The sequence below is a fragment of the Chiroxiphia lanceolata genome, chromosome 13 (assembly GCF_009829145.1).
Source record: "Chiroxiphia lanceolata isolate bChiLan1 chromosome 13, bChiLan1.pri, whole genome shotgun sequence".
Lineage (NCBI taxonomy): Eukaryota > Metazoa > Chordata > Aves > Passeriformes > Pipridae > Chiroxiphia > Chiroxiphia lanceolata.
In genome coordinates, this window is record NC_045649.1 from 5599497 (window position 1) to 5614374 (window position 14878).

The following is a 14878-nucleotide window of genomic DNA, read 5'->3' on the forward strand; positions in this document are numbered from 1 at the left end:
AATTTTGGCTCACACTGGGTTTCAGGCAGCAGAGGGAACCTATTCCAGTTGGATGTAGGCACTTTAGTTATTCAGCCAGGCTTTGTGTTATATTTGTATGCAAACCATCAGAATAACCAGTCTGAAATTGTCATTTTTGCAGAGCAAATAAAACACTGGTCGGTAGGGCCACGGTATTTCATGGTACAGGAAACTGAAGTTTCAGGATTTCAAGTCAAACTTGGTCTCAAACCATGATTGTTCTGAGGACAGAAAATATCCCTGATATCTGAAATAGAGAAATTAATGTGTATTATTAAGTATATTCTAATTGAGCCAGGTATTTATGTATCTTTTAGTACAGGTGGAATTTAATTAAACAAGGAAAGTCTGAAAAATTCAGGAAATATATACAGAAGAAGTCACGTCTGACATCTTTGAGAACATCCTCCCCTTACCCCCAATTTTTTTCAGAGTGCTATTGGCACCTGCATTTCTGTGCTTTCGACAGCATAACTTATTTGTCACCAGTCGTGTAGTTCTAAAAGTCAACACTTGCATGAGTATACATGATTATTTTCTTTCAATTTTTAACCAATATTAGTATTCTGCCTCATTGCAGTGTAACTGAGAAACTTGTAAAATGTGCCATCTTTTATTTGCTTTAGCAAATTGCCCATTTGGTTTAATTTGTAGTTGCACTGTGTCAACAGATCTATTCAGTGTAAGGAAGATCATTATCAGATCTGGTTGTTATGGGCTTAGAAAGCACAATATGTTTAAGAGAATGCTGCTGGGATTGGTATCAATGAGTGAGTTCAGAAGTGGTGTGGAAGTGCCTGAAATGACAAACTATTCTCTCTTTAAAGTAGTATATTTGAATAAAATAGTGCATTTGAATAAAATAGTACATTTGAATAAAGTAGCACATTTGAATAAAAAGCACAGTGAACTCCTGGAGAAAAAGAGTTTGCAGCTCTTTAATATGTGTTTCTGGTAGTGTAATAAAATACAGAAAAACTTCATTTGACATTGGTACATGTCATTGGAACGCCTCTCTCCTCTCAGGCTTCCCAGATCTGTCATGAATCTATGATTTAAGCTACAATTTTTCAAATTTGACATGTAATCCATAGATACAAATCATTGTGGCTCATTTGTAACTGTCACAGGGGTTTTGCTGCAGATAAACAGACATGAAATAATTACAAAGATATCAAAGTTGATAAGTTTGGGGGATTTTTGTTTGTTTGCTTGGTTTTGTTTTTTTTTTTTCTTTAGTGGGGGTTAAGTTTGAGGGGGTTTTTGGAAGTTACTGGTCTTGCCAAAAGTCAAGGAATTTACAATATAGCTGTAGTAGGGGTCTTGTGGTCCTCAACTGTTGAGTTTATATAAATATCATATGTAATAAATATATTGATGATCTCATCCAGCCGAGAAGGGTATGGCAGTGTCAGGGAAGGACATCAGCAGAAATCTTGGAGACCAAAACTGTGACTCAGTGCTGACCTTGACTTGGCTGCCATGGAGATTTACAGCTCACATCCATAGAAAGTAGGGTTTCATATAAGTTAGTGGAAAAAACAAACAAATAAATCACAGGAACACAAGGGTCAGGAAGTAAAATATTTCTTGATTTTTCTAACAAGTTTTACATGGAAGAAATCCCCTCAGGCTCTCTGAGATTGCATCCTGGAGGTTGATTTCATTTGGAATTGTCATTCTTCCCCACACCTTGAACCAGGGCTCCACTCGAAATTATGAAAGAGCTGAGGCTTAGGGGAAGATTTATGGATGTATTTGACAAATGGTGTTTACAGGTTGCCTTTGAACTCTGTGGTACATTGCTATTGACATTTTTAACACTGGAAATTGTGAGGGCAAATGTCAACAGGGAACCCAAGGCAGGGCTCTCTCTGTCTGCTCCCAAGTCCTGTTTGCCTTTCAATTTATTTCTGACAGGGAAAGGTGAGGGGTGGAATGGACATTCACCTGTTATGGCTCCATCCAGTGCATCCTTTACACGGTCAGACCCACCTTGTCCCCAGAAAACATTATTTCGTTGAAGTTCTGAATTGAAAACTTGAATTTAAAGTGTGCTCAGATTGAGGGCTGTGGAATTTTACTTGGTGGAAAAGTAGAAGGGTGTCACCACTTGAAATCTATTCTTGGGTCTTTCTTCTTGAGATGATACAGCACTGAGTCATGTTTTCTGATGGTTTTGCACCTGAGAAAGAATATCTGCATATGTATAAATGTACTTGAGTCAGCCTGTGGCTTAATGACATTATATTTGCACAAAGCTCCACAAATCTTTGTGATCTCTAAGTATCCAATTGCTGACAGTGATATATCAGGAGCTGTTCTGTGCTTAATTATTAATTTTACATCGAGGAGTTCCATAGTCAATATTTAGATGCTTTATGACATACAGAACCTTTTCCATACTCATATTTTCTCTGCGGGGACATAATGTAGCCCTTTCAATACTAAATCAATTACACACAAAGTTAAAATAACTTGATTTATTGCTTAAGGTCCTTTCCCAACATGATGCATCAATTCTAAGGGAGTAAGAACAGTGATATCATGGTCTGCTGTTAATCCTTGGAGATCTGCAAGGGTCAAGGGTCAGTGCAGACTGGGAAGATGTGCAACCCAGAGCTCCCTGCAGCCCTAAGTAGTCATGAAGTGGAAAAGGGAAAGTGTTTTGGAGTGTGTGGTACTAGAACAGAAGTTCAGGAGAATCATTTTATTCTAACCCAGTTTTCCACATCTGTCATGATGGGCAGAATTAACAGGAGTGGCATCACATATTTTAAGTGCCCTGGAGTTTGACGTCTTCTCTGAGTTAGATCTCATCCAGTTAATCACTTCTAATGATGCTTCATCTCACTTGTCCTAAATTTTTAGATTAGAATGGGATGAACTTCATCCAAAATTGTCACTCCCTCTGCAGTGACTATTAAGAAACTTGAAAGACTTGACTATGAAATAATCTGAGCCTAAGGTGATTGTAACTGAGTGAAATCAATCACAGGATCACACTGTCTAACCCCAAATTTACTGATCTAAGTGACTTAATCAATTACTTAATCCAGGAAAGAATATCAAGACCCATTTGAAAACATACATCATACACTCCAAACTGTATTATTGTTAAATGTATGAATAGAGTTTTGAAACCTGTGATTTATATAAGATAGTTTCCAGGACCTGCTTTAAAATCACAGAGCATATTCTTTCAGCATCTGAATCCTTTATTAAATCAGCTGTAGTGGCTTTAAAATATAATTTAACCAAAAAGATCATTTGGAGTATGGCTGCAAGGATTTCTGTATGCAGATATTCAATCTCGAGATGGGGAAAGTGGCTGAAAAGCATTCCAACTTCTATTATTCTGGAATGCTATTAGGGAATGAGTTGTATGCCTTGATTTAAAGGCTGACCAATTCGAAGTGGAGGTTTCCAGAATGACTGACTGTGTTTATCCTCCCTCCCTGTGGACTCCTTAACAGTGGGAAGCTGTTGAACTTGGTTCAGAAGAATGTATGGGGGGAAAATGAACCCTTTTTCAGGGAAAGAATATCTTTTCAAGACATGCCTTATGATCCTCTATGAGAATTTGTTCAATACTAACTTGGAGACTTTAAAATATTCAAATATTCTACTTCTGTTTGTAGTTTTACCAGGCATTACTGCATCTTTGATATGAAAAGTGCAATTCTCTGGATGCAGAACAGGGAGAGTAGTTGCCAAATTTATTTATTGAGTGCAGCAGTGAATTCTTTATGAAATATTGCTTGGGCAGGATGAATTTTATTAACTTCAACAGGGCAGAGAGTGAGAGACCAACCAAATAATTTACCCAGTAGTTCATAGGCAGGAGGGGGGAGCAAGAAAAACAAAACTCACCTAAAAAGAACCTGTATTAAGATGGAAACACTTATCCCTCAGATAAAAACTCTCAGATGTTTAATAGATCAAATGGCTGGGACTTGACTACAAAATCAATACAAAGATGAAATAATACATTCGAATTAAGTGTGTGCTCTGGTTCCTCCAGATGAGGCTGGAAGGTATGTAAGACAATTTACCTCCTCATTAGGATGTCTGATTCTCCTTTCATCAGCACTACTTTTATAATATTGAAGCCCCCTTGGCTTCTGTGGGTTAATTTGGGATTGGTGCAGACGAGGAGAGTCACAGTGACAGAATCACGGATAACAGGGATGGGGGTTTCAATTCCATCCCCACTTTGTAGCATGAGATTAAAGCCCAACCAGCTCATATTAGTTAACAAGGCAAAGAATAAAGATGAGAACTTCCAAGGTGCAGTAACTGATGCAGTGTATGGAGGTGTATGATCATTATCCTGTGTCCATATGGAGAAAAACTGATACTTGTACAAGCTGCTGGCAGCAAGAAGGAAAAAGGCTCTAATGCAGGAGAGGCACAAAATAAAGGCACAGATCATCCTTTTGCTTTTCTCTTTCATTTCACATAAACTGAAGTGAGAAATTAGAGGTAAAAAGGGAATAAAAGCAATGTAATGCTGTGTATACCTCATACAGACCTTCAAGGTCATTTCTGTATTCCATAGCCTCACCCAATATAAATCTTTGCTTTAGAAGTGCTGGGCTGAATTAGATCAACAGAAATTCTGGCCCACTGTCTCAAAAAGCATTTCCAATCAGGGCAGATTGACCTAGCACTCAGAGATCTTATTAAAATGTAATATTACTACCTTTTAATCAGGAAGGATGCCAGGGTACCTTACTTGGACATAGAAGAATAGTGGAAAGTGATTTCTGTGAAATGATGACGTGGTTTTGATTAAAGCCCACTGAGGCAGGGGAGTGTAATTGCTGCCTTTCTTGTGAGATGTTTTTAAGCCAGTCAATTCCTTTACAAAAATAGATAATTTGAGGAATGAGATCTTCCATCTATGAGTGTGGCCCTGATCAAAGGATTACTGAAATCTGCAAAAACTTCACCTTCTTGGAAAAATCTCTCCTTTTTGCTGTTGTTCTGGAACAAGTTCTAATGCAGAGTATAGACACAGAGTAGTGTTTCTTATTAACCAGTTCTCACAGATTGTATTTTTAGTGTTTAAAAAAATTAGGCACTTGGTGTCAATACAGTCATCGTTTTTCTATTTTTTTTCATTTTGAAATAATTCGTTGCCGGAATGAAAGGAAAAATATTCTTTTCATTTTCATTCTCAAAGTCTTATTAGATTTGAATACACCACTGATTTAAAACTTATGTTTGGAGCTGACCTCTTTCATTCCCATGAGTTTTATTCAGATGGTTTCGCACTTACCTTAGAGACAGTTCTAGATAAAAAAGAAAATACTGGCAAACATCTCTGTGTTGGAGCTGCTGTTGGCATGGGATTTCTCCATTAAAAAAAAAAATATGATAGCAGTCCAGTGTTGCCTTGATTGTGTCTCAGCTCCAAGAGCTTCAAGTGCTGGTAGATCCCCAAATTCATGGCTTGGTGGGTTGCTGGGTGTGAACTGGGCTCCCAGTGATTGGCTGTGCTTTATTTAATAAGGGCTGAGAGAAGAGTCTGTGCTTGTTTTCCTTGCTATCCCTGTAAATACTCAAAATACTGACTCTGCTCAACAAGGTGAAAATGGCTTGGAAGAGAAAGATGACCAGTTCTCTCCCAGAAGTTCAGAATGCAAATAATTGACAATCCTTTTTTACTAACCTAAGTGAAGTCTCTGAAACCTCTATTTTCTTTTCTTCATTTGTCTTGATTAAGAATGCCTCCCCTGCTTAGAGGCTGGGAGAAACTGCATATTAACTTCTTTTTTGGAGGGAAAGTTAAATGATTAATCTAATTTTGTCGGGTTTATTTTCTGTCAGGAAGTTTAGGGGAAGCTTTCTACCACGTTCAAAAGGTAATTTCCCATGGGTGTTTCTAGATATGAAAATTACATCTGGCTTTATTTATTTGTATTACATTAAAAATTGCTGTCTATTGGCAATTTGCATTTCTCTGGCCAGAACTATACCACCCAGGTAAACAGGGAAGAGCAGAAGAGCGGGAAACTATTAAAGAAAATGTAAAGAAAAGCTCAAAAGAAAACATTTGGATTATAAAACAGAGATAAGTGAGGGATATACATTTTTAGTAAGCTCTCTGCTTGGCCCTTCTTGACTATAAAATTTGATCTGCATTTAAACAGCTTGTGCACGCCTGAGATCAAATTGGAATGATTGCAGGCAATTCCAATTTTCCATGGGAAGTGGGAGAACAGCACAGTGGACCACGTGAGGTGCAACGTCCCTGCCCAAGTGTTTCCCTGTCGAGCAGTTCAGACCAAAGGGCTCAGGGAAGGAGCAGGAATCATTCCGGGCAGGAAACGTCAACTCTCGGGCTTTTCACCTCTGGTGGTTGTAGAAAAGAGGAGGAAAGAGCCTCCCACTCCCCATGTCCCCAGTGCAGGGGTGTCCTGGAGTTTAGCTGGCAATGACCAACCTCCTCTTGGGATTTGGGCTGGTTTTCTGCGCTTGTCATACTCACAAGTCGTGTAGGGATTGTGGGAATTTCTCCACTGGAGGCTTTCAGAGAAGAAGCCAATATTCTGGTGTATTTTTTCGAGGATGGTCCTGCCTTGTTTTTACGGTGTTTTAATGTCTCATCTAGTCTTCATTTGCTGATTTTTCTGATTGATTTCTAGTGCTAGGCAAACTCCAGAGAGAGCACGGGTCCTTTGTGCTTCCTGAGTGTGCCTAGGGCTGAATCTTGCTCTTTGTATGTCGAATAGATATTCTTTCACACATAAATCACTGTTCTGTCATGTTCGCCTGCTGTGAGATGTTCAGTGCGTATCATCCTTTACATTAAAGCATTTACTTCAAGAGAATGGGTTATATTGCTTTATGAATTATGTTATCTGACATAGAAGATTATGTTATGAATTGGCACTTAGCATATTAGAACAGTGGGACTTTTTATAGCTTACGGTCATGATCCAAGAAGTAATTCATGCCTCTTCTTAATAAACTTCCCTGGTCAAAAGGGAAGCAGACATGAGAGTGGGACGTTTTTATGAGGGATTCAGAACTTAGGAAGAATCCTAGTGAAGAAAAAAAAAAATGTTTGGTGATTTGCTTAAATCTGCAGCCTGTTCATATCTGGAGGAAGGATATAATTCTTTTTCAGCTGCATCTCAATTGTCCTGAGTCCTCTTTCCCTAAACTTGCAATTCCCAGTCCATCTGGAGGGGCTAGAAGTGAACAAGTGGGATGAATTCCACAGGTCTGAGCAAGGCAGGCTGGTTTGCAGAAGGGGTAACAGTATACTGAATAGAACTGTGGGAACTGTTGAGGGGAAGGCAGAGTTGTAGTAGGACTATTTTTGCGAGGAGTTTCTTACACCAGCAGAGCTGTCTCTGCTCCTCTCCTCTTATATTTCCCTTATTTCTGTTTTCTGGATGTTTAGATTCACTAAACTTGGTTCAGGAACATATCACAGCACTTTCCTGGTGTTAAAAATTTTGTGTGTTAAAATACTAAACCCCTTTACTTTTTAAATGTGAAAAGTTAACATTTTTTACAAGTGTAGAAAATTTCCACCAATCAGCCCTGTTCCTCTCACAGAACAGCATTTAATAACTCTGTCACCCCAATTCAAGGTTGCTGTTGTTGCTCCGATATCTGTGTATGTTCAGATGAGGGGGAGTATTAATAAACAATACATTTGACACAGATTAAAAACAGCCTATTGCTTCCCCTGGATGGACTGACTATTTGGGAATAGTTTTTATTTTTGAGTTTGACTTTAGATACATGTTGAAAAGAAACTGGCACACTACAATAAGAAAGCCATCAGAGCAAGGTGACTTTTAGCATGTGTTTTTAGCTGCGTCTCTGTCAGTCAGTCCCTCAAGACTTTTAAACTCAGCACTGAGTTTCCACTAATTTTCTTATAGGGATAAAGTTCTCAGAAGGATTTCCTTGAATTCATACAAGTGCCACGAAAGTAAAAGAGGAGAAAAAGATCCTAATGGTGATTTTGTAAGGGAATGACTTACAAGAGATCATCTTGTCCGTGCAGGGGATGAGCTTTTGGACAGCAGATAGGAAATTAGAATTCATTGATTTTACTCCTCATGGAACTGCTTATTTCATGCTATCTGTAGTCTATCAGTCAAATACAAAGACTTCATGCTTTTGTTTGTTTGTTTGTGTTTTTATTGTTTGGGGTTTTGTTTTTGTTTTGTTTTTTTTTTGTAAAGAAAGACTGCACAGGGTCTAAAATGTAGGTCATCTCAATTGGGGGTCACAAGTCTTGTACAACACAAAATCTGTGACGGGGATTTTAGTGTTATGAAAGGATAAATAACATTTTTCATAATTCCTTGCATCTGCAAAAAGTAGAGCATAATTTCAGCATATATACGCTCCCACAAAATATCATAACCTGTTATGGGCTGATAATAATTTGTGTTTCCCACACAGTTTGGGAAACTTTGGTGGGGCTATGAATTTTCCATGTTTTCACCAAACAATTTTACCCCAAAGAAAGAAACCTTCATAACACTGGAGACAAAGCACAATATACCAAAGTAACATCCGTGTCACACAACTTCAACTAATGCAAGTTCATTTACTGACGTTTCCCACATCAGTGTCTGGCCTGGAGCAGCAGGTACCTGAAAGCTCTTGACAACATTTCCAGCAGTGACAGTGGCTGCAGGAGGGCTGGGGACAGTCCTGTATATAACTCATGTTCTGAGGAGTGAGTAATTCATTCTGCCAAAACAGCTGGGCTACTCATGAGAAAAAAGGTTAAATACCTGTATTGCCAAAGGTTGCCCTGCCCATACATCTTCACTGGCCTGTCAGAACCTTCAGCTGGGAATGTCCCATTATTCCTTACTCAATTTATGTGCTTCTGCCTGCATTAACTCTCTGCAGGTAGTAACAATTCTTGACAGTTCTTCATTTCTACTTAACATTACTGAAGCTTCTTTTGTGTACCAAGAGAAGTTTGTTTATTATTCATTCCCCAGTTGATAGTTCACCAGTGCATCCCTCCAGACCTGCTGGCTGCAGTACCTTGGCATTCCCAGGGTGCTGCTCAGTGAGGCCAGCTAAACTAGAGTTTAAAAAGAATTGGCCATACATGTAAATAGACACTGTGAAGAAGTCCCACAGGGTAGAATTATTGCTCCATACAAATATAAATATGCCAAAAGCCTGAACTCAATAACTCTTACTAAATATTTTCTCTGTTGAGCAAGGCCTTCAAGTTTTTAAGAACACACATAAGTTTAATAACCATAGTAGCAATTCAAATGTCCTTGACAGGAACCATAATAGACCTTCCTTCTTATATTTGTTTTGCTTCCCTGGAGCTTGTCTTAAAGTACAAAATGACAGTCAAACATCTAAGTTATGATGAGAACATAATCAGGAGGGTCCTCCTTTGCTCCGTTTTCTGAAGGTCGGGCTCTAGAGATACAGGTAATCCTCTTGATTTCTTCCTTCTTCATCTCATTTTTCATTCTTTGTTCTCCTTCTTGGGTTAAAATGTCTTTACTTTTGGAAACTATACCATTGTGCAAATGATTATTATCCATTTAGAGCTGTGAAAAAGGAGGAAATAAACCTCAGCAATGAAGTCATGTCAGTTTGGAAAATAGAACCTTCCCTTTCTGTGACACGTGTAGAAAACATTTAATGTACTGAACACAGAGTAGGGACACACAGAAAGAGTCAAAATAACATGAGAAAACTCCAGTGTGAAGTTTTTGAGCATTGCAGCTCTGATAAAGTTACAACTTATCAGTCCTTAAAATGGATAATATTTTAATATGAGTATTCAAATTCAGAGTCTTAAGGCTGTAGACTCAAGACATTCGTTCACATTTCATCAAGCTAGAAATAGGCCTCACTTCCACTGTGTTCCAGTTTTATTTGTAAATCTAGCAGCTGAGTATAGTAAATAAATAAAGGTTAGAAGTAATGTACTCTTGGCATATTGACAAAGAAAAAAAAAAGAAGAAAAAGTGAAAGAAAATAAAAAAGAACGAAAAAGAAAGGTTATTAAGAGGTTATTAACAAAATGCCAATGAGTTTTTCCCAAGAAACCATCTGCTCCAATCCCCACAAAACTGTGCATGTGCTGTGTTTGACTTCTTAATGCCTAAGGGGAGCTTTTTACCAATATTTCCAAGCCTATTTACGGGCCAAATGAGCGACCAACAGACTGATGGCTGAGCCTCTGGAGCAGTGGCCTGGCTGCTGGGGTCTGTGTCTGGTCAACGAGGAGCTCTGGGAGGGGCAAGTGGAGGTTCTGAGGGATTCTGGGAATAGTGAAACCGCTCAGGAAGCGTGACAAATAAACCCTGAATATTGAGATACACCAGGACGTGCCCACACCTGTAGTGAGGGAGTTGCCTCCCCGGTGTCCCTGCGTCATCGGCACCGCTGGGGAGCTGCTGATTTTGCAGGCATTCCTTCCTCAGCTTGATAAGTTGATATATATTGTTTAACATGATAATGCAGCAAGCTGTTGTTTTGTGGTTTGAAAGCCAGCTGCATTTGATTGATGCCAGGAATGGAGGGATTTGTAAAATGACATCGAATTAGATGTAGTCGGTTTATGGGTCTGGGGAAATGAATATTTTATGAAGAACAAAACTTTGTGATGAAGGAAGAATACTGAGGAAGTGTGCATCTTGAATGAAACTCTTTTGGACTGGTGCATGCTGTAGAGCTTTTCAAAATACACATTTGTGTCACTATATTTCTAGGAAGGACATCTCTATATAAACACTCTTTTGTGATGGTCCAACCCCAATTGTGTGGTCATTGTGTGTTCTCTCTGTAAATACCTCAACTAGAATAAGAAACTTCTTTCCTGAAAATATAGCTACTGGACTTCTCCCTGGTGTATATTTTAGCTGCTGGTTTAAATCTGATGTGATTTTTGAGGCATCAGCCACAAATATGGAAGCACATGGGTGATGTTTAAAGAGGTGTAGGTTCTGTATGTTCCCAAACAGACAGACTGTTAATATATTATGACATTCAAAGACAACCCCACGTTTTATGTGCATTCTTCCATCCATTGTGAGCACTTGTGAGAAAAGAATAACTTCTGCTTAAATGTAAATGACACTTTGATGGCAGCCAGAAACCAGTAGCTCAAAATTTTTGACAGAAGCAGCATCAAAAAAAAAAAAAAAAGTGGATCTAATTCTCTCCAGCCTTGTTCCTGGAGCTGGCATCTCTATGCAAAATGAATGTAAAACTCTTGAGTTGCTGGGATTTCTTATCTGTATGCACCAAAAGAATGATTGCATGGAACAAGATAATGTCTAGTGAGTTCAAAGGTTAAAGAACTGCAGCTGGCAAATCAGAATCAGATTCAGCCATTGTGTTGAGCCAGTTCTATGCCAGAGTAACCAGAGATTTGGGGATTTACATCCGATCTTAAAAGTTACATGTGCCTTCCACAGTCTTATCATCAGAAATATTTCAGTAGAACTATCTGGGACAAGGGTATAAAGAGGATTTCTACCTGAGCATACACTGTAATAAGTTTCTAAATCTCTCCTGAGCATCAGCTCATCTAATAGATGAATAATAATAGCAACCGGTACATTCATTTAAAATGTTGTCTGATGTACTTGAGTATGGCATCTTATTAAACTGCATTTTTCAGGAAAGCATTGTGTACTGAAACCTATTAAAATTTCACTTGACCTTGGGCACCCTCTAAGATCTCTTGAAGATTTGCCTTTATCCTTATTTATTTCACTGAAGTTCTGTGTTTAGAAGACCTTCATGAAGCACATTATCTGATATTACCACAAACAATCTTCTAAAAAACACGATAAAGGTCTAAAAAAATAACACGTGGTGTTGTACTTGTGAAAAGAGGGTGAATCTTCATTCCTCAAAATAGAAAGCTGCTCTTTTTTCTGTTTTCTTCTGAAACAGTCTCAAACAAAATAGGTGAAAATATCAGGGCTGGGATCATCTTGTAATACTGGAAAACATGGCATGGTATCCAGCAGTAAGCTTCTTTTGGAGCTGTCTGACCTTTAATCACTGGTGAATAAAACCAACATGCTGTCAGATCTCTGTTATTTTTCTCAAGGGGGTAACTCTGCCTGAAGTAGCAACGAAGCAAAACCTTTGAGAGTTTATAGTCAAGGTCACCCCAAGAAGAGACAACACTTTGTACTCTGGGAAGCACAACAAAAGAAAAAAAAAAGGCAGAAATGTATCTAAACAAGCCAGTTGTGTGTGTTTAACAGTGAACCAGGCATTTTTATATCAACCTGTAAATAAATCTGGGTTTGTTTTTATTTTTACCACGATATTTTGGTTTTTTTTTGATTTTTAACTTCAAGACCTTTGGAGAGAATACAAATTCACTGGTTTTCATTGTACATGAATGATACACATTCCAGTTACTGAGGCACTTCCAATCTGATGTCTTAGGCCTTGTCTGTATCAGAAGGCTTTAATCACTAGTAGTTATTTCTTCGGTTATTATCTCTGTGCAAAGCAGATAAAATGCTTATGACAGAATTTTACAGGCCGTGTCAGCCTCCAGTGTGCCTGTGTGAGGGAGAGGAAAGGACTTGACCCTGGGATGCAGGAGTACGTGTTCCACCAGCTAAGCACAGAATCAGCAGCAGCTCAGTCCTCTGTTAACTGTCATGTGGAAGCAGAAGGAGGTTTTTCCTCTGTCCAGCATTTAAGAACCTGTTCCCTTGTTGCGCTCCCCAGCAGAACTGTGTGCTGTAGGAATTCCATGTGAAAAAACCTTTCATCCCTGGAAGGACAGTGGGGTTACAGAGATGGGTGTTTCATTGAGACTGACACAATAAACCCATACATCAGTGCAAATTGAACTTAGAATAATGCAGACTTTAATAATTACAAAATCTCTTATTGACAGAAATGATGCCCAACAAATTTTGAAACTGCGAGACTTTACAGTGAAAATGGAGACTTTTCTCTTATTTCAGAATTTTCTTCATCATACCCATCCATAGACTTTCTGCCTGCAGAATTCAAAGGGAAAAGGTGCACCTGTAGTTCGTTTAGCAAATTGCAATTAACAAGGATGGTTTCCAAGCAGACATGGGGAGTTTATGTCAGAGTCACATGTCCTGCTGCAAACCAGAAGCACTGGGTCTGTTGGCTGAGCAGCAAGGAAGAATAATGAGAACACAAGTACAACCTAAATATCAGGTGGAACTACTTAGTGGTCTTGATGAGATAATTTAGGTATTGAACCCACCTGGCTCTCACAGGTGAAAGCAGCATCATTTCACCTGGTTTTTGTCCCCCTTTCCCTCAGGAACCACAGTGATGAGAATGACGGCGTTTGATGCTGACGATGCCAGCACGGACAATGCTCTGCTGAGGTACAACATCCTCAAACAGACCCCCACCAAACCCTCCCCAAACATGTTCTACATCGACCCAGAGAAGGGGGATATTGTTACAGTGGTGTCTCCTGTGCTGCTGGACCGGGAGGTGAGTGAAGGCTTTGCTATCACTGGGATCTTCTGGGATGTGAAAAGAGGGTCTCAGCCCTGTTGGAGTGGGGATTCAGATGCTTGACTTTGAGGAGTCTTTTAAGAGTGTTGTTGATTTCTTATTTGGGTGTAGGAAGTTGTATGTTTGCTGTTTGTAAATTTAATACTTGATGATTTCTTGATGTGCTGAATGGTGAGGGCAAAAATCTCAGGAATAAGCAGAATTCCACTCAAGAGTTGCCAACTGATTCTTTGGAAGTAAAAATCCTCCATACCTAATTGTGCATACAGCTTGCTCCGAGATTGCTGTGGTTTGGTGCTCTAAATCCTTTTCTAGAATTTTCTTTTTATGGGTGAATTTAATGGACTAATTAACTTGGTACCCCATGGTCAAAGAAAGAAAATACAAAGAGGAGTAGTAAAGAGACAGGTTGTCTGCATGTATTTTAAGGTGAATAATGCCAAAATCTATGTTTATTACAGATCATTAACATTAGGAGAGCAAAAATTGATAGCACAGAAAGCTTAGGTATGACCATTCAAAACTCAGAATATAATAAAATACACCTAATCTGCTAAGTGAAAGGTTTAGTTATCAGAATGTATGAGATCTGGGCACCAATACAGTGATGACCCTAAACAGCTACTCTATAAATCACCATTTTCTACAATTAAGTAGCCCTGGGTGCTCTTAGACTCCTGGAGACAACCAAATTCTTTTCTTATAGGCTGTATGTGCTGTCACTGAACTTGTCCTCTGGGTTGGTTAGATTCATGACTGTCCAATGTTCTCAATATTCAACCTGTTATTTCTCATTTTAAGCAGAGAAAATGTTGCCTGTACCACTTCCCTTTATCAGTGGGTAGTTTTTTCTACAGGCTTTTCCAACAGCAAATATTTATTTATAAATCAGGCATAGATTCCAGACACTCAGTGCAGTAAAACTAAGGTCTGGGCCTGTAGATCTGTGTTTTTAGCTTTAAAGGGATTCCAGTTTTTTTCATATTTGGGTGTCTGGCCACAGAATCATGCCTAAGTTAAGGTTTATACAATCAGTACCTTTTTTGCCTGGTGTTTCCCTTCTAAATTTATTGTTTCAGTTCCAAAGCTTCATACTGTTTTCTCTAGTCAGTTTTAGGTATTTTTATTCCTAATAGATAACTGTTGCCCAGATTAAACCATTTTACTCAAAATAAGAAAATCAATGGAAGGGAATGAACATGTCTGCTTCTCCCAGTATCTTCCAAAGGTCACTGTGATTCATGGAATAATGATTCTGTCTCTGTGCAAGAAACCTGCGCTCAAGTCGAAGGGGTGCTGTGGCTGGGCAGTATATCCTGAAAGCAGGATCTGAATTCCTCATGATTTTTAC

At 38.8% G+C, this 14878-nt stretch overlaps 1 protein-coding gene across 2 annotated transcripts in view; it reads left to right on the top strand.

The window, feature by feature from the left end:
- The window catches only part of CDH13 (cadherin 13), a 446174-nt gene that overhangs the window by 290630 nt on the left and 140666 nt on the right, over positions 1 to 14878 (top strand). For both annotated transcript variants that reach the window (XM_032701054.1, XM_032701055.1), the window contains exon 7: positions 13325 to 13503. In XM_032701054.1, the coding sequence (XP_032556945.1) occupies positions 13325 to 13503 (179 nt within the window). The remainder of the gene's footprint in view (positions 1 to 13324; positions 13504 to 14878) is intronic.